The 13,623-nt window shown below is 39.3% G+C and overlaps 1 protein-coding gene across 5 annotated transcripts in view; it reads left to right on the plus strand.

Moving 5' to 3' along the window:
* Positions 1 to 13,623, plus strand: part of sema6a (sema domain, transmembrane domain (TM), and cytoplasmic domain, (semaphorin) 6A) — an 80,697-nt gene that overhangs the window by 52,527 nt on the left and 14,547 nt on the right. For 2 of the 5 annotated variants that reach the window (XM_067394238.1, XM_067394239.1), the window contains exons 10-19: positions 1,503 to 1,720; positions 2,062 to 2,193; positions 3,874 to 4,029; positions 4,668 to 4,841; positions 6,717 to 6,857; positions 6,947 to 7,024; positions 8,059 to 8,117; positions 11,892 to 11,912; positions 12,003 to 12,056; positions 13,367 to 13,507. In XM_067394238.1, coding sequence (XP_067250339.1) covers positions 1,503 to 1,720; positions 2,062 to 2,193; positions 3,874 to 4,029; positions 4,668 to 4,841; positions 6,717 to 6,857; positions 6,947 to 7,024; positions 8,059 to 8,117; positions 11,892 to 11,912; positions 12,003 to 12,056; positions 13,367 to 13,507 — 1,174 coding nt within the window. The remainder of the gene's footprint in view (positions 1 to 1,502; positions 1,721 to 2,061; positions 2,194 to 3,873; positions 4,030 to 4,667; positions 4,842 to 6,716; positions 6,858 to 6,946; positions 7,025 to 8,058; positions 8,118 to 11,891; positions 11,913 to 12,002; positions 12,057 to 13,366; positions 13,508 to 13,623) is intronic. The other 3 variants (XM_067394241.1, XM_067394242.1, XM_067394240.1) reach the window with 2 other exon arrangements.

A 13,623-nucleotide genomic window follows, 5' to 3' on the forward strand; every position in this document is an offset into this window, starting at 1 on the left:
GGTGGGGATGCTAATATGGTTATCATTAAAGATATCGACGGCTGGTGTGGATGCTAATATAGTTATTGTTAAAGTTGTCGTCCGCTGGTGTGAACGCTAATAAAATTGTTGTTAAAGTTATCTGCTGGTGTGGAGGCTAGTATAGTTATCGTTAAAAGTTATTGTCCGGTGGTGTGGATGCTAACATAGTTATCATTAAAGATATCGACGGCTAGTGTGGACGATAATATAGTTATAATAGTTATCTGCTGGTGTGGATGCTAATATAGTTATCGTTAAAGATATCATCCGCTAGTGTGGACGCTAATATAGTTATTACAATAGTTATCTGCTGGTGTGGATGCCAATATAGTTATTGTTAAAGATATCGTCCGCTAATGTGGATGCTAATATAGTTATTATAATAGTTATCTGCTGGTGTGGATGCTAATACAGTTATCGTTAAAGATATCGTCCGCTAATGTGGACGCTAATATAGTTATTATAATAGTTATCTGCTGGTGTGGATGCCAATATAGTTATTGTTAAAGATATCGTCCGCTAATGTGGATGCTAATATAGTTATTATAATAGTTATCTGCTGGTGTGGATGCTAATATAGTTATCGTTAAAGATATCGTCCACTGGTGTGGACGCTAATGTAGTTATAATAGTTATCTGCTGGAAAGGACGCTAATACAGTTATTGTTAAAGTTGTCGTCCGCTGGTGTGGATGCTAATATAGTTATCGTGAAGATATCGTCTGCTAGTATGGACGCCAATATAGTTATTATAATAGTTATCTGCTGGTGAGCACGCTAATACAATTGTTAAAGTTGTCGTCCACTAATGTGAATACTAATATAGTTACTGTTATAATTTTCACTGTAATTATCATCTGCTGGTCTGGACATTAATATAGTTATTATAGTAATCGTTAAAGTTATCGTACGCTGGTGTGAATGCTAATACGGATATTTTAGTAGCTGAATAAATTGAGAATTACATGTTTCAAATCAAGGATTCTCCCACAATTCTGAACAGACAACTAAATAAAATGTCAGTTACTAGAGGTTCTGTCAAAATATTATTTGCTGCAGTCTAATTTGATTCATTAACTGGATTGAAAATTTAAAAAAAAATGAATGATTGATTGATTCAACGACTCACTCAAAGAATTTACTTGTTTAATAACTGAATGAATCACCGTTTTTCAACGTATCTCTTGAATGAATGATTCAATGACAAATACATTGTTAACAGTCACTTGTCGCCACCTACTGGCTTATCGCTGTAATCATTATTTGAAGTGCCAATAACCTAATTTTGATCTCCACAATAGACATGTTTATATCCGAATTATAAACTTATACATAGGCGAATCATTGTCATTTAGAAATAAGATCATGTGGGTGTTTCAATTGAGACTGTGATATTTTTATGAATAAATCATACAGCTCTACGTTTTAGTTATCGTCTGCTGGTATTGACGGGCTTTAACACACGTGTCTCTCTCCAATCAGGTGGTGTTCCCGCGTGTGGCACGCGTGTGTAAAAATGATCGTGGCGGATCACAGCGCGTCCTGGAGAAACAGTGGACATCCTTCCTGAAGACGCGACTCAACTGCTCAATCCCTGGAGACTCTCATTTCTACTTCAACATCCTGCAGGCCGTCACCGACGTCATCCACATCAACGGGCGTGACGTCGTCATGGCAACCTTCTCCACGCCATATAACAGGTGACCATCTAAACCAGAATCTCCCCTTGTGTTGCTCTTCCATCATCGTTTGTGACTGTGCAATTGAGCTCGTTTAATAAGCATTAAGAGACGACTTGGAATTTCGACTGGGGCAAAATTCCACATGAACTCATGTTGATGGGAAGGCGACACAAAGAGGGTGAATTAGTCAGATCTTCTGACCCACGGCTCTTCTGTCTTACTGAGATTCACAGTTCATAGAATCACAATTCGGCCCTTGTGTGCCGCTCTCGCTCGTGTCGGAGCCAGACGGACAGGAGTGATTCACAGTTTTGTTATTTTGGCTGAAAGCGTGTCTCCGTGATGAATGTGTGTTTCAGTATCCCGGGCTCGGCGGTCTGCGCGTATGACATGGCAGAGATCGCGCTGGCCTTCACCGGGCGCTTCAAAGAGCAGAAATCACCAGATTCCACCTGGACGCCCGTGCCGGAGGAGAAGGTGCCTAGACCCAGGTATATCTGCTTGACCCCTTTGATTCGGTTTCTGAGCAAACGACTCGAATCTCCGGCTCAACTTACACTCCAGCTCTCGGTAATGCACCTGATTCAGTGTCCTGATTAACACGAGACGCTATTGTTTTGCTCAATTTTGAGATGTCTTTTTGACATTTCTTCCTTCAGACTAGCGGAAAGAAAACATCCAACATTTAAAGGATCAGTTCACTTCAGAATTCAAATTTCCTGATAATTTACTCTCCTCCATGTCATCCAAGATGTTCATGTCTTTCTTTCTTCAGTCGAAAATAAATGAAGGAAAACATTCCAGGATTTTTCTCCATATAGTGGACTTCACTGGGGTTCAACGGGTTGAAGGTCCAAATGTCAGTTTCAGTGCAGCTTCAAAGAGCTCTACATGATCCCAGACGAGGAATAAGAGTCTCATCTAGAGAAACCATCTGCCATTTTCTAAAAAAAATAAAATAATTTATATACTTTTTAACCACAAATGCTCGTCTTGCACTGCTCTGTGATGATCCACGCATGACGTAATCATGTTGGAAAGGTCACGTGTGACGTAGGTGGAAGTCTCGTTTTCTCCTCCAACTTCAAAATTATCCAACATCGTTGATTTGCCTTTTTTTTGTAAAAGCCATTTGACTTAGTCTTTGCACATTCGCTTTGTAAACACATGTCACACATGACCTTTCCAACATGATTACGTTTTCCAACATGATTTTTTTAGAAAATTTGCATTGGTTTCTCTAGATAAGACTCTTATTCCTCGTCTGGGATCATGTAGAGCTCTTTGAAGCTGCACTGAAACTGACATTTGGACCTTCAACCCAGTGAAGTCCACTATATGGAGAAAAATCCTGGAACGTTTTCCATAATTTCTTTTCGACTGAAGAAAGAAAGACATGAACATCTTGGATGACATGAGGGTGATTAAATTATCAGGAAATTTGAACTAATCCTTTAAGGATTATTTTTTATTGTATTTTATCTATTAGCATCTGTAGATCTCAATCTTTAAAGGCAGTGAGTTTGAGTTAGCTTTACATACACCAAAATTTACAGTTTTATTCATATCTATATTTTAAATGTTTTTCATACATCATTCCCCTTATTTAAACAACATTTTACTCTTAAAAACATGGCTGTTGACGGCATTTTCTGATTTATGAAGTAATAAACTGAGAGATATTATTATTAATTTTTATTATTTTATTTCAAATTTTTTAATTTTACGGTCTCATAAGACCAGAAGTGTTTGTGAACAAATAAACTTGATTCTCCAGATGCAGCAGCTGATCAAATCGAGCGTTTTTACAAAGTGAAGATCAGCTCACGCTTCGCCTCCATATGGCTCGGCTTTGTGTCATGAACGCAGGAGTATCAACTGCGCTGATTAACATAAAATTATGTGTTTGTGTGAAACGAGGTCAAGTGTTAATGAGAGCGACCACGCCAACTGTGTTTCAGTGTAATTCTGTTTCCTCTGCATTAGAAAATGTGCCATGTTTCCCATTCATCAGCAGCGGCTTCCGATCCATAAACCTTATTTCGTTCCATTTAAAGCGATGGATTCATCCTCGGTGGAGATTCATTATTCCCGTCTGTGTTGTTTATGATGGAGTAGATAAAGATGTGTGATGGTTGTTCAGATGTCATGTTCACCGTTGTCATCTTCAGGCCGGGCGTCTGCGCAGGAACTTCCTCTGGTGAGAAATTCAAAGTGTCCAACGAGTTTCCGGATGAAACGCTAAACTTTATCAAGATTCACCCGCTGATGGACGAGGCCGTGCCATCCATCGCCAACCGCCCGTGGTTTCTCAAGACGATGGTTCGGTGAGCGAAACATCTTCAGATTGATTATGCATTGAGATTATTGTCATGCAAATGTGGATTAATTGAGAGAGCTGCTCGAGTCATTTGCATCCGAGTCAGACATGAGCGATTCATTCAGATTCATGGATGTATTTCAGTTCTTCAGAATCATCATCTCAGCTCCAGTCTGAAGGAAAGCAAACACTGGCGTCTGTTTTCCTATAATGAAGTGGATTGTGGGAGGAATATGTGTTTGTTCTCTTTGAAACGACGTCTGGTCTCAGCCTGATAAGTTTCTGTTCATTTGGGTTTGTGTAAATTTGCCCCAGTAAAACTGAATTATTGAAAACACATTTGCTGAAGAAGCGTCTGTATCCTTTTCTCTCAGTTATTACGCCGCTTCAAAGACTCCAGAGATTTGGAAAAATGAAAAAACTTGTTTAATTTATTTGTCATCTTATTTCCATCTTGCCAGTTTTAATTAGCCTGAAAATGTATTTGCATACTGATTTGGAAATTATACATACATTTGATTAGCACTGAGATGAGCTCGCTAATTGGAAAGGCAGACACCAGATAACGGTTTAATTTCTTTAGCGAGAGCGAGACGGAAATCAGATGGAAATGTCATTGTAACCCTTATTCTGTCTGTCCGTCAGATACCGTCTGACTCGGATAGCCGTGGATAACGCCGCCGGCCCCCATCGCAACCACACCGTGGTTTTCCTAGGTTCCGAGCGAGGAATCGTTCTGAAGTTCCTGGCCAAAATGCGGAGCGGCTTCCTGAACGACAGCCTGTTTCTGGAGGAGCTGAACGTCTACAACCCAGAGAAGTGTGTATTCCATTAGGAAGAGCTGCGCTCTGTCATTTACACCCGTTTATCAGGTTACAGCGTGCGGTTAGTAAATTAAAGAGCTCTGCTGGTTTGGACCGTGAGGCCTGAGGAACGCACACTGAATGATTAAAGAGTCTAATATGTGCTGACGGCCACGTCACACTGGAATAAACAGGCGAACGATGCGGGCGAGCCGAGAGGAGGTGTGTGTGTCGAGGCGCTTTAAGGACAGAGATGCTGCGTTTAACATCAGCAGATTTAATTAAAGCAGTGAGACACCAGAGGCCACGTTACTGTGATTTTACCGTAGCGCATTAATATACATTTATTATTAATAACAACCCTAGTTCAGTGGCATAAATGAAGTCAGCTTTATACAGTACAGATTGATTCAACGTGATAAACAGTCAATGATGCAAACTTCATCAAATATGAAAAGTATTTCATTAAGCAGGTTTACGGAATTATTCAGATCAATGTTGATTCAGTTTAGTTCAATAACAGTGTCAATGAATCAATTGTGAAAATTCACAATAGTAGTTTTGTTCTCGTCTGATAGTGTCAGTGCAGTCAGATCAATAGTATTACTGAAAATTAAAGATATATCAGAGGTCATCATACTGTAAGTTTCAGAACTGAAATCTTCCTTGTTAGTCCAATAAAAGCTTTTATTGACTCCAGACCCAGAGAACGACTCGACCCCGAATGTGCCTATAGATAGATGAAACTCCGCCTCCACAGAAGAAAGCCACGCCCACTTCATCACTGCCGCGTTAGCCCCGCCCACTGGTGTGTTAGTGAGATGAGGAGGAGAGAAGAGCGATGCAGGACTAAAATAACATTATTATCCTAATGCAGGAATATGGTTATTTATTTTCAACAATGTGAATGTCTTTATGCTTTATTTATATTCGGTTCATTTCACTGTGGATTCTTTGGTAAATCAATCGCATTTCGTCATTATCAGACTTTTACGATCTGGACTCGACAGTAATGCAACAACATGTCAGTAACTGTGTTCATTCTAATGCCTGATCTGATATTAATGATTCATGTACAGTCACATGATCTTTATCTGTGTGTCAGTAAATCAAACCAGCGACTAAACGCTCAACTTCACCTTGATTCTCTTAGTAGGACGAAAATCAAAGAACGCTCCCTTTACAATCGCTGGAGCTGTCAATCAAACAGCACGAGTTTATCAGTGATCCGCACCAAAACTCCCGTTTTATTCATCAAATCTCTTAGTTACATCATGTTTGCACTGTTAGTTATGATGAAAGCATTCGTTAGTGTGCAGAAATTGACGAGATCACTGCTTTCATGATCTCAACAACATGTCTGTGATCGACTACATGTTCATCACTGCAACCTTTCATGCCACGATCTCAATATAATGCTTTTCACGATTAGTTAACCTTGAGAGCTGCAATAGTAAAAATGTGCTAAAGTTTTCGAGAGTAATACTGAGCTATTTCATATGCAAAGATGTCAGCCAATCACAGCAGTGGGCGTTTCCTCTGAAGTCTCACAGAAGACACGCCCCTTAAAACAGAGCGTTCAAAATCAGGGTAGGAAAAATGCCTTTTATTTCTAAATTATGACAATTTTTGATGTAAAAATCATCCTAACATTATAAGTGCACCCCAGGAAACATTATAAAACAATGCAGTTCATGACCCCTATAAAGCTGTTTACGGACACCAAACAACAGAAATTTTCCATATAAACTGAATGTGAGTCACACTGTTAAAACTTTGCTGTAGGAATTACTTTTCACTTAGAAATTGATAGTAAATTCAACAGTATTTTCTTGCAAAATGTATAACCAATAAACGTTTTTTTGTGATTGCGTGTGTTTGACGTGTTCAGGTGCAGCATTGACGGCGTGGAGGACAAACGCATCGTCAGCATGCAGATCGACAGCCGGAGTCACTCTCTGTTCGTGGCCTTCACCTCCTGCGTCGTCAAAGTCCCGCTGTCGCGCTGCGAACGGCACGGCAAGTGCAAAAAGTACGTCCGCTTTCAATGGATTGGAACCGTTTGCTACGCTTTCTGTCGCTCGTGTCCACATCAACCCCTCGTGTGTGTGTCTCTCTCAGGTCCTGTATCGCCTCCAGGGACCCGTACTGCGGCTGGGTGTCAGAGGGCGCCTGTAAAGAAATCACATCTGACACAAAGTAAGCGCCTCATTCTCAGTCCTGTAATTATAGATCATGCGGGCCAAGCGATGATGTCAGTTTATCCAGCGTCCCTCGCTCGCTCATCTGCGGCCTGATGGGACTGTGGTTTGAGCTGCCGGAGTTTCTCATCTGGAAAAGAGCGTTTGACCCCAGAAAGGCTCCGTAATTCATCTGTTTATTTATGTAGTGTATTGAACGAACAGCATGCGACGTTTCTGAGGCCGCCGTCGTCACGTGACCTCATCTGATCTGAGGAGTTTATATGCTATTATTATTTCACAATCCTGGACTGTTGTTTTCCATTTCCTAAATGGAGCAGACGGAGGTTATGTGAGCTCGAGATGTGCAGTTTTTCTAAAGTGACTTAGTGAAGGATTATGGGATACGATCTGTGTCCGCAATTTAAAGGCTTTTGACTTGATGCGTTGCCCATCATTTCAGAAAAAGCTTTTTATTAAATGTGCCCTGAGAGAGAAGCATCATCTTTTCTCTGTCAGTGAAAATGTGGATTTGATCGGTCTGTAGCCATGATTCGTCATGAGGTCATAATAATAAGGTTATTTTATATTTTGCACGCTCAAGTCAAAGCAATATCAAAACAGCATGAGTCACATAGATATTCAGATAACACACATAACATGATAACAGAGCATAAATGTGGCGAAAAGATGTTTTAATACATCTATTTTTTTCATTATGCGTCCCGTGAAATGAATCTCTCGCTGGATGTCGAGGGTTGAATAATAACGGCCCGTTCTTCATTACACTCCAGTCAGCATTGAAACTTTGTTTTTATTAATATTAATGTCACATTTGAGATCTTGTTTGCTGCTTCGTTTTCACATGATATTGTCTGAATGGCATTGATTCACTCAAACATGTATTATTATTTGAAAATGTACTTGAGATTGAAGTCAGTGAGTGTGAAATGGAGGTGTTGAAGTCAGTCGTCTCACTGTGTGTGTGTGTGTGTGTGTGTGTGTGTGTGTGTGTGTGTGTGTGTGTGTGTGTGTGTGTGTGTGTGTGCGCAGATGGTCGTTCGAGCAGGACGTGGAACAGGGCAACACAGATGGACTGGGCGACTGCCAAAGTAAGCAGAACCCGTTTACTGAGTGCTGGACACACGAGAGCCTCACATACAGCTGCACTCACACTCCTGAGCTCTTATAAAGACCCATTCACAGCAAGAACCACAACTATAACCATAACTAACTATATTAGTGACCACACCAGCAGATAATAACGAGAACGACAACTATATTAAAGGGTTAGTTCACTCAAACATGAAAATTGTGTCATTTATTACTCACCCTAGTGTCGTTCCACATCCGTAAGATCTTCGATCATCTTCAGAACACAAATTAAGATATTTTTGATGAAATTCGATGGCTCAGTGAGGCCTGAGCAATGACATTTCCTCTCTCAAGATCCATTAATGTACTAAAAACATATTTAAATCAGTTCATGTGAGTACAGTGGTTCAATATTAATATTATAAAGCCACCAGAATATTTTTGGAGCGGCAAAAAAACAAAATAACGACTTATATAGTGATGGCCGATTTCAAAACACTGCTTCAGGAAGATTCGGAGTGTTATGAATCAGTGGTTCGGAGCGCCAAAGTCACGTGATTTCAGCAGTTTGACACGCGATCCAAATCATGATTCGACACAAAAGACTCATAACGCTCCGAAGCTTCCTGAAGCAGTGTTTTGAAATCGGCCATCAATAAATAAGTCGTTATTTTGTTTTTTTGGCGCTCCAAAAATATTCTTGTGGCTTTATAATATTAATATTGAACCACTGTACTCACATGAACTGATTTAAATATGTTTTTAGTACATTAATGGATCTTGAGAGAGGAAATGTCATTGCTGGCTATCGGATTTCAACTAAAATATCTTAATTTGTGTTCTGAAGATTAATGAAGGTCTTACGGGTGTGGAATGACATGAGGGCGAGTAATTAATGACAGAATTTTCATTTTTGGATGAACTAACCCTATAACGATAACTACATTAGCATTTACACCAGTGGGCGATAACTCTAATATCTATTGAGATAATTATATTTGCGTCCATACCAGTGGCGTAGCAAGTCAGTCCTGGGCCCATATGCAACAAATAAATAAATAATAAATAAAAAAAGTACGGCCCCCTTAGGCCCCGCCCCCTAAGTACATCGAAAAGATATTTATAGAAGTTCATTCACTGTTTTGTATCAAGACGATATCAAACCAAACAATACCATAAAAAAACACATTCTACTCAACAAATTTTCATAATCAGAACGGAACTTAAAAAAAAAAAAAAAAGTCTAAATAAATAACCCAATAAGGCTCTACCAGTGTCAATGCTACTGCATGCAAACACAAACGATCTTGGCTCGGCGGCCCAAAATGTAACTACTCACTAATTTTAGTTGCATTCTCCGGGCCTTTCTTTAGGCAGATTCATCCACAATGTCCTTGTGTTTAATTCACGGCAATGTTCTCAATGGAAAGATTTGCAAGTCCCGATCTGTTCTGGGATATGGTGCTCCGAAAATCATGTTTTATTAGCTTCAGTTTTGAAAATGAGCGCTCCATTGAAGTAACAATAACAGGGATGTTAAAAAGAGAACTAAAACGGTAAACATGTCGCTGAAGCTGGATGTGATGGTTATTCTCAAATTTGGCGCTGCGCATGCAGTTTTTGCACGTGGTGCATGCGGTGTAGTACTACGGCAACCGCAGGGTGCAAAAAATAACAAATGCACACAAGAAATTACGGAGGAACAAGGAATTAATGACATGCATACAAAAAATATATTTATCTTGGCCACGAATTAAAAGTTCATTCCCTCATTCCCCAATCACCCGAGCCATTTGTACGTGCATGTCCAGACACTGCGCCACTGAGATATAGGATAACTAGAACAATAACAACCCAAAGGAAAAAATAATATATATAATATATTATATATAATATCATTTATAGTAAATACTATAGTGTTTTTGAACAATGCTATAGTAAAGTACTTAAATTAATTTCTTATGTTAATGCTGTTGTTGCTGTGGTAATATAACAACTAACCTATAAACAAATTACTTTACCCATTATTGTACTAATGTTTCTACAACTATAGGGTATATTATAATACAATATACACTACAGTTTACTGTAGAAAAAACTGAAGTATACTACAGTATTTATTAGAGTTGATCAGTTCACTATAGTTAAAGGGTTAGATCACCCAAAAATAATGTAATTTATTACTCACCCTCATGCTGTTCCACACCCGTAAGACCTTCGTTCATCTTCAGAACACAAATTAAGATATTTTTGTTGAAATCTGATGGCTCAGTGAGGCCTGAGCAATGACATTTCCTCTCTCGAGATCCATTAATGTACTAGAAACATATTTAAATCAGTTCATGTGAGTACAGTGGTTCAATATTAATATTATAAAGCCACAACAATATTTTTGGTGCGCCAAAAAAACAAAATAACGATTTATTTAGTGATGTCCGATTTCAAAACACTGCTTTAGGAAGATTCAGAGCGTTATGAATCAGCGGTTCGGAGCGCCAAAGTCACGTGATTTCAACAGTTTGACACGCGGATCCGAATCATGATTCGACACAAAAAATTCATAATGCACCGAAGCTTCCTGAAGCAGTGTTTTGAAATCGGCCATCACTATATAAGTCGTTATTTTGTTTTTTTGGCGCACCAAAAATATTCTTGTGGCTTTATAATATTAATATTGAACCACTGTACTCACATGAACTGATTTAAATATGTTTTTAGTACATTAATGGATCTTGAGAGAGGAAATGTCATTGCTGGCTATGCAGACCTCACTGAGCCATTGGATTTCAACAAAAATATCTTAATTTGTGTTCTGAAGATGAATGAAGGTCTTTCGGGTGTGGAACGCCATGAGGGTGAGTAATTAATAACATTATTTTCAATTTTGAGTGAACTAACCTTTTAATACTACAGAATGCTGTAGCATTCATTAACAAAGTGTTGTAACTACTATACAGTATACTATAATTTACTATAGTATGGTTCAAAAACAGTATAGTATTTATTATAAATTACTATAATATTTTTTCATGTGCACACCAGCGAACGCTAACTATAACAATAACTATCATAGCATTCACACCTGCGGGTGATAACTATAATAAAAACTACAACAATAACTATATTAATGTGCACACCAGCAGACAACTATAACAATAACTGTAACTTAGACTATATTAGTATCCACACCAGTAGACGATAACTATAACGATAACTGTAACTAAAACTATATTGACACCCACATCAGCGTACAATAACTATAGCCATAACTATATTAGTGTCCAAACCAGTGGATGATAACTATAACAATAACTATAACGATAACGATATTGGCGTTCATACCAGCATATGAAAACTATAACAATAACAAAAACAATAACTATATTAATGCGCAGACCAGTGCATGATATCATATTTTATTATTTAGCTCTTTAAAGCAGGATGGATTCTGATTGGCTGTCAATGTTTTTATCGTTCATCAGCTGGAAAAAAATTGGTCTGCAAGCGATTTCAACGATATTGTTCCTCTGTGTCGTTATTATCGTTATAGTTATTCTCAGAGAGTGATTCTTGAAACGTTACATTTATCGTTATCATTGGTGGCAATGGGTCTGGAGTCATGACATTACTTCTTCGTAAGTTATTTCTGAAAGTCATTATCTTGTTAAATGTTCTGCTGCCGCTGTTTTAAATGTGTCATTAGATGAATTCAGTAATAAATGTGTGTGTGTGTGTGTGTGTGAGAGAGAATCACATTTCAACCAATTAACACATTTTTCATTTGTCTCCAGATTCGTTTGTGGCTCTCAATGGTGAGTAAAAAACGCTTCATCTCTCTCTTTCTCATGGATGTGTGACTCTATTAGCCAACGTTTCATTTCTTTGACTGCGTTTTCTTTTAGACCATCAGCACAGGCATCAGGGTCTGAGTGATATTACCCAGAATTCTCCACGCGGTCAGTTTCTTCTGTTCTTCAGTGTTCCCTGTGTGTAGATGTAGTTCCCGCCACAGTGTTAGAGATGCTCCTCATCGATTGACCTTTCCTCCCCTAATTGGATGGATCTCTGTGGTTCATAGAGCAAAGGATTGTGGGTTAGAGACAGTCAAATGCAAATGATGGAGACTGTTTACAGGGAATAAACGCTCTCTGCTTCTCCCAAGACCCAGCAGAAATTATTCATGAAATACAATCAGGCTAAACACACACACACACACACTCTTGATTGACATCAGTCCCCCGACAGCGAGAGTCAGTCTGATTGGCTGAAGCAGCGTTTGTGACCTACATATCAGCCTGTTTATTAGTAATATTTCAGCTCTTCTCCTGAGCTTCATTAGCGTCCAGCACTGCATCTTCTCTCTGTGTGTGTGTCGTTCCAGCACTTAATTTATTCTCTATGTGAATGTGTTTGATGTTGCCTCATTTTCTCCTGTTTCCTTTATAAACAGCTCTGTTTCATAGCAAACGAGCGTTCGTTTACCTTTTTAAATCCGTATTCTTCCTTCCGTCCTCCACGGGTAGTTTCTCGTTTTGTTCGTCTAGTTAAAGAAGAGAGATGGTTTTCTTGAGGATCTTCCTCTCGTAAGTGTGTCATCGTCCTCTGGCTGTGGAAAATGAATTATAAAATAGAGCTGTCACACTAATCTCGCGGCCCGTGGCACTTTCTTAAATAAATCATTTTAATGAGCTGCTCGACCGGCCCATGGTAAACAACGGCACAACAGAGAGTTGATCTGTGGATTAAGACACGAGAGCTGTTCGGTAAACTAGTCCAGCGATTCACTAACTTCTATATGACCTAAAATATTTACCCTGAGATTTTAGTCAATATTTTAAGAGTTTAACAACATAGTTTGGGGACCTTTACTAAACAATCCAGTTGTTAGTGTTACTGTGGTGGTGAACTAGTTATGTAGTTGTTGGATCTCTTCATCAGATTCATTTGGGTTGGTTTAGTCTTGGTAATTATTCCAGCAACTGGTTTATTTTAATCAAATAGTTCATTTTCAGGTCATATGTGAGTTTAAATGGGGTTTGTTCTGTGATTATGACCAGCTTACTGTAAATTATCCTGCTCATTACACAGATACTTATCAAATAAATCAATCAGTGGACATGAAATATTGATTAGAGTGTGAAAGATGTTATCATGTTTGGAGCAATATGAGAGACTGGAACTCATGATGATGTGGTGTGTGTTCACGTGTCCCAGATGAAGCTCAGAGAGTGTATGTGAGGTGTTAATGTGTGTTGTGCTCCATCAGGCCTCCTCACCACCGTCCCTCCCTCCGTCGGGGGCCCGCTAGGACGGGGCCGTATGGTCAAACCCAAGGACCTGCCGCTGGCCAGCGATAAGAGCGACCCGTATATGCCCGTGTCTTCTGAGACGCAGCAGGAGAGCGCCGGTAAGCCTTGGAACGATTGTCCTGAGGAGGAAATGAGCTCCTGCTTCCAGTTGACCGACAAACACTTGACGCTTCATGAACGTCTTCATCGCCATAACATGAGTTTGAACTCGTAC

This window comes from Chanodichthys erythropterus, chromosome 9 (assembly GCF_024489055.1).
Source record: "Chanodichthys erythropterus isolate Z2021 chromosome 9, ASM2448905v1, whole genome shotgun sequence".
NCBI classification, from domain to species: domain Eukaryota; kingdom Metazoa; phylum Chordata; class Actinopteri; order Cypriniformes; family Xenocyprididae; genus Chanodichthys; species Chanodichthys erythropterus.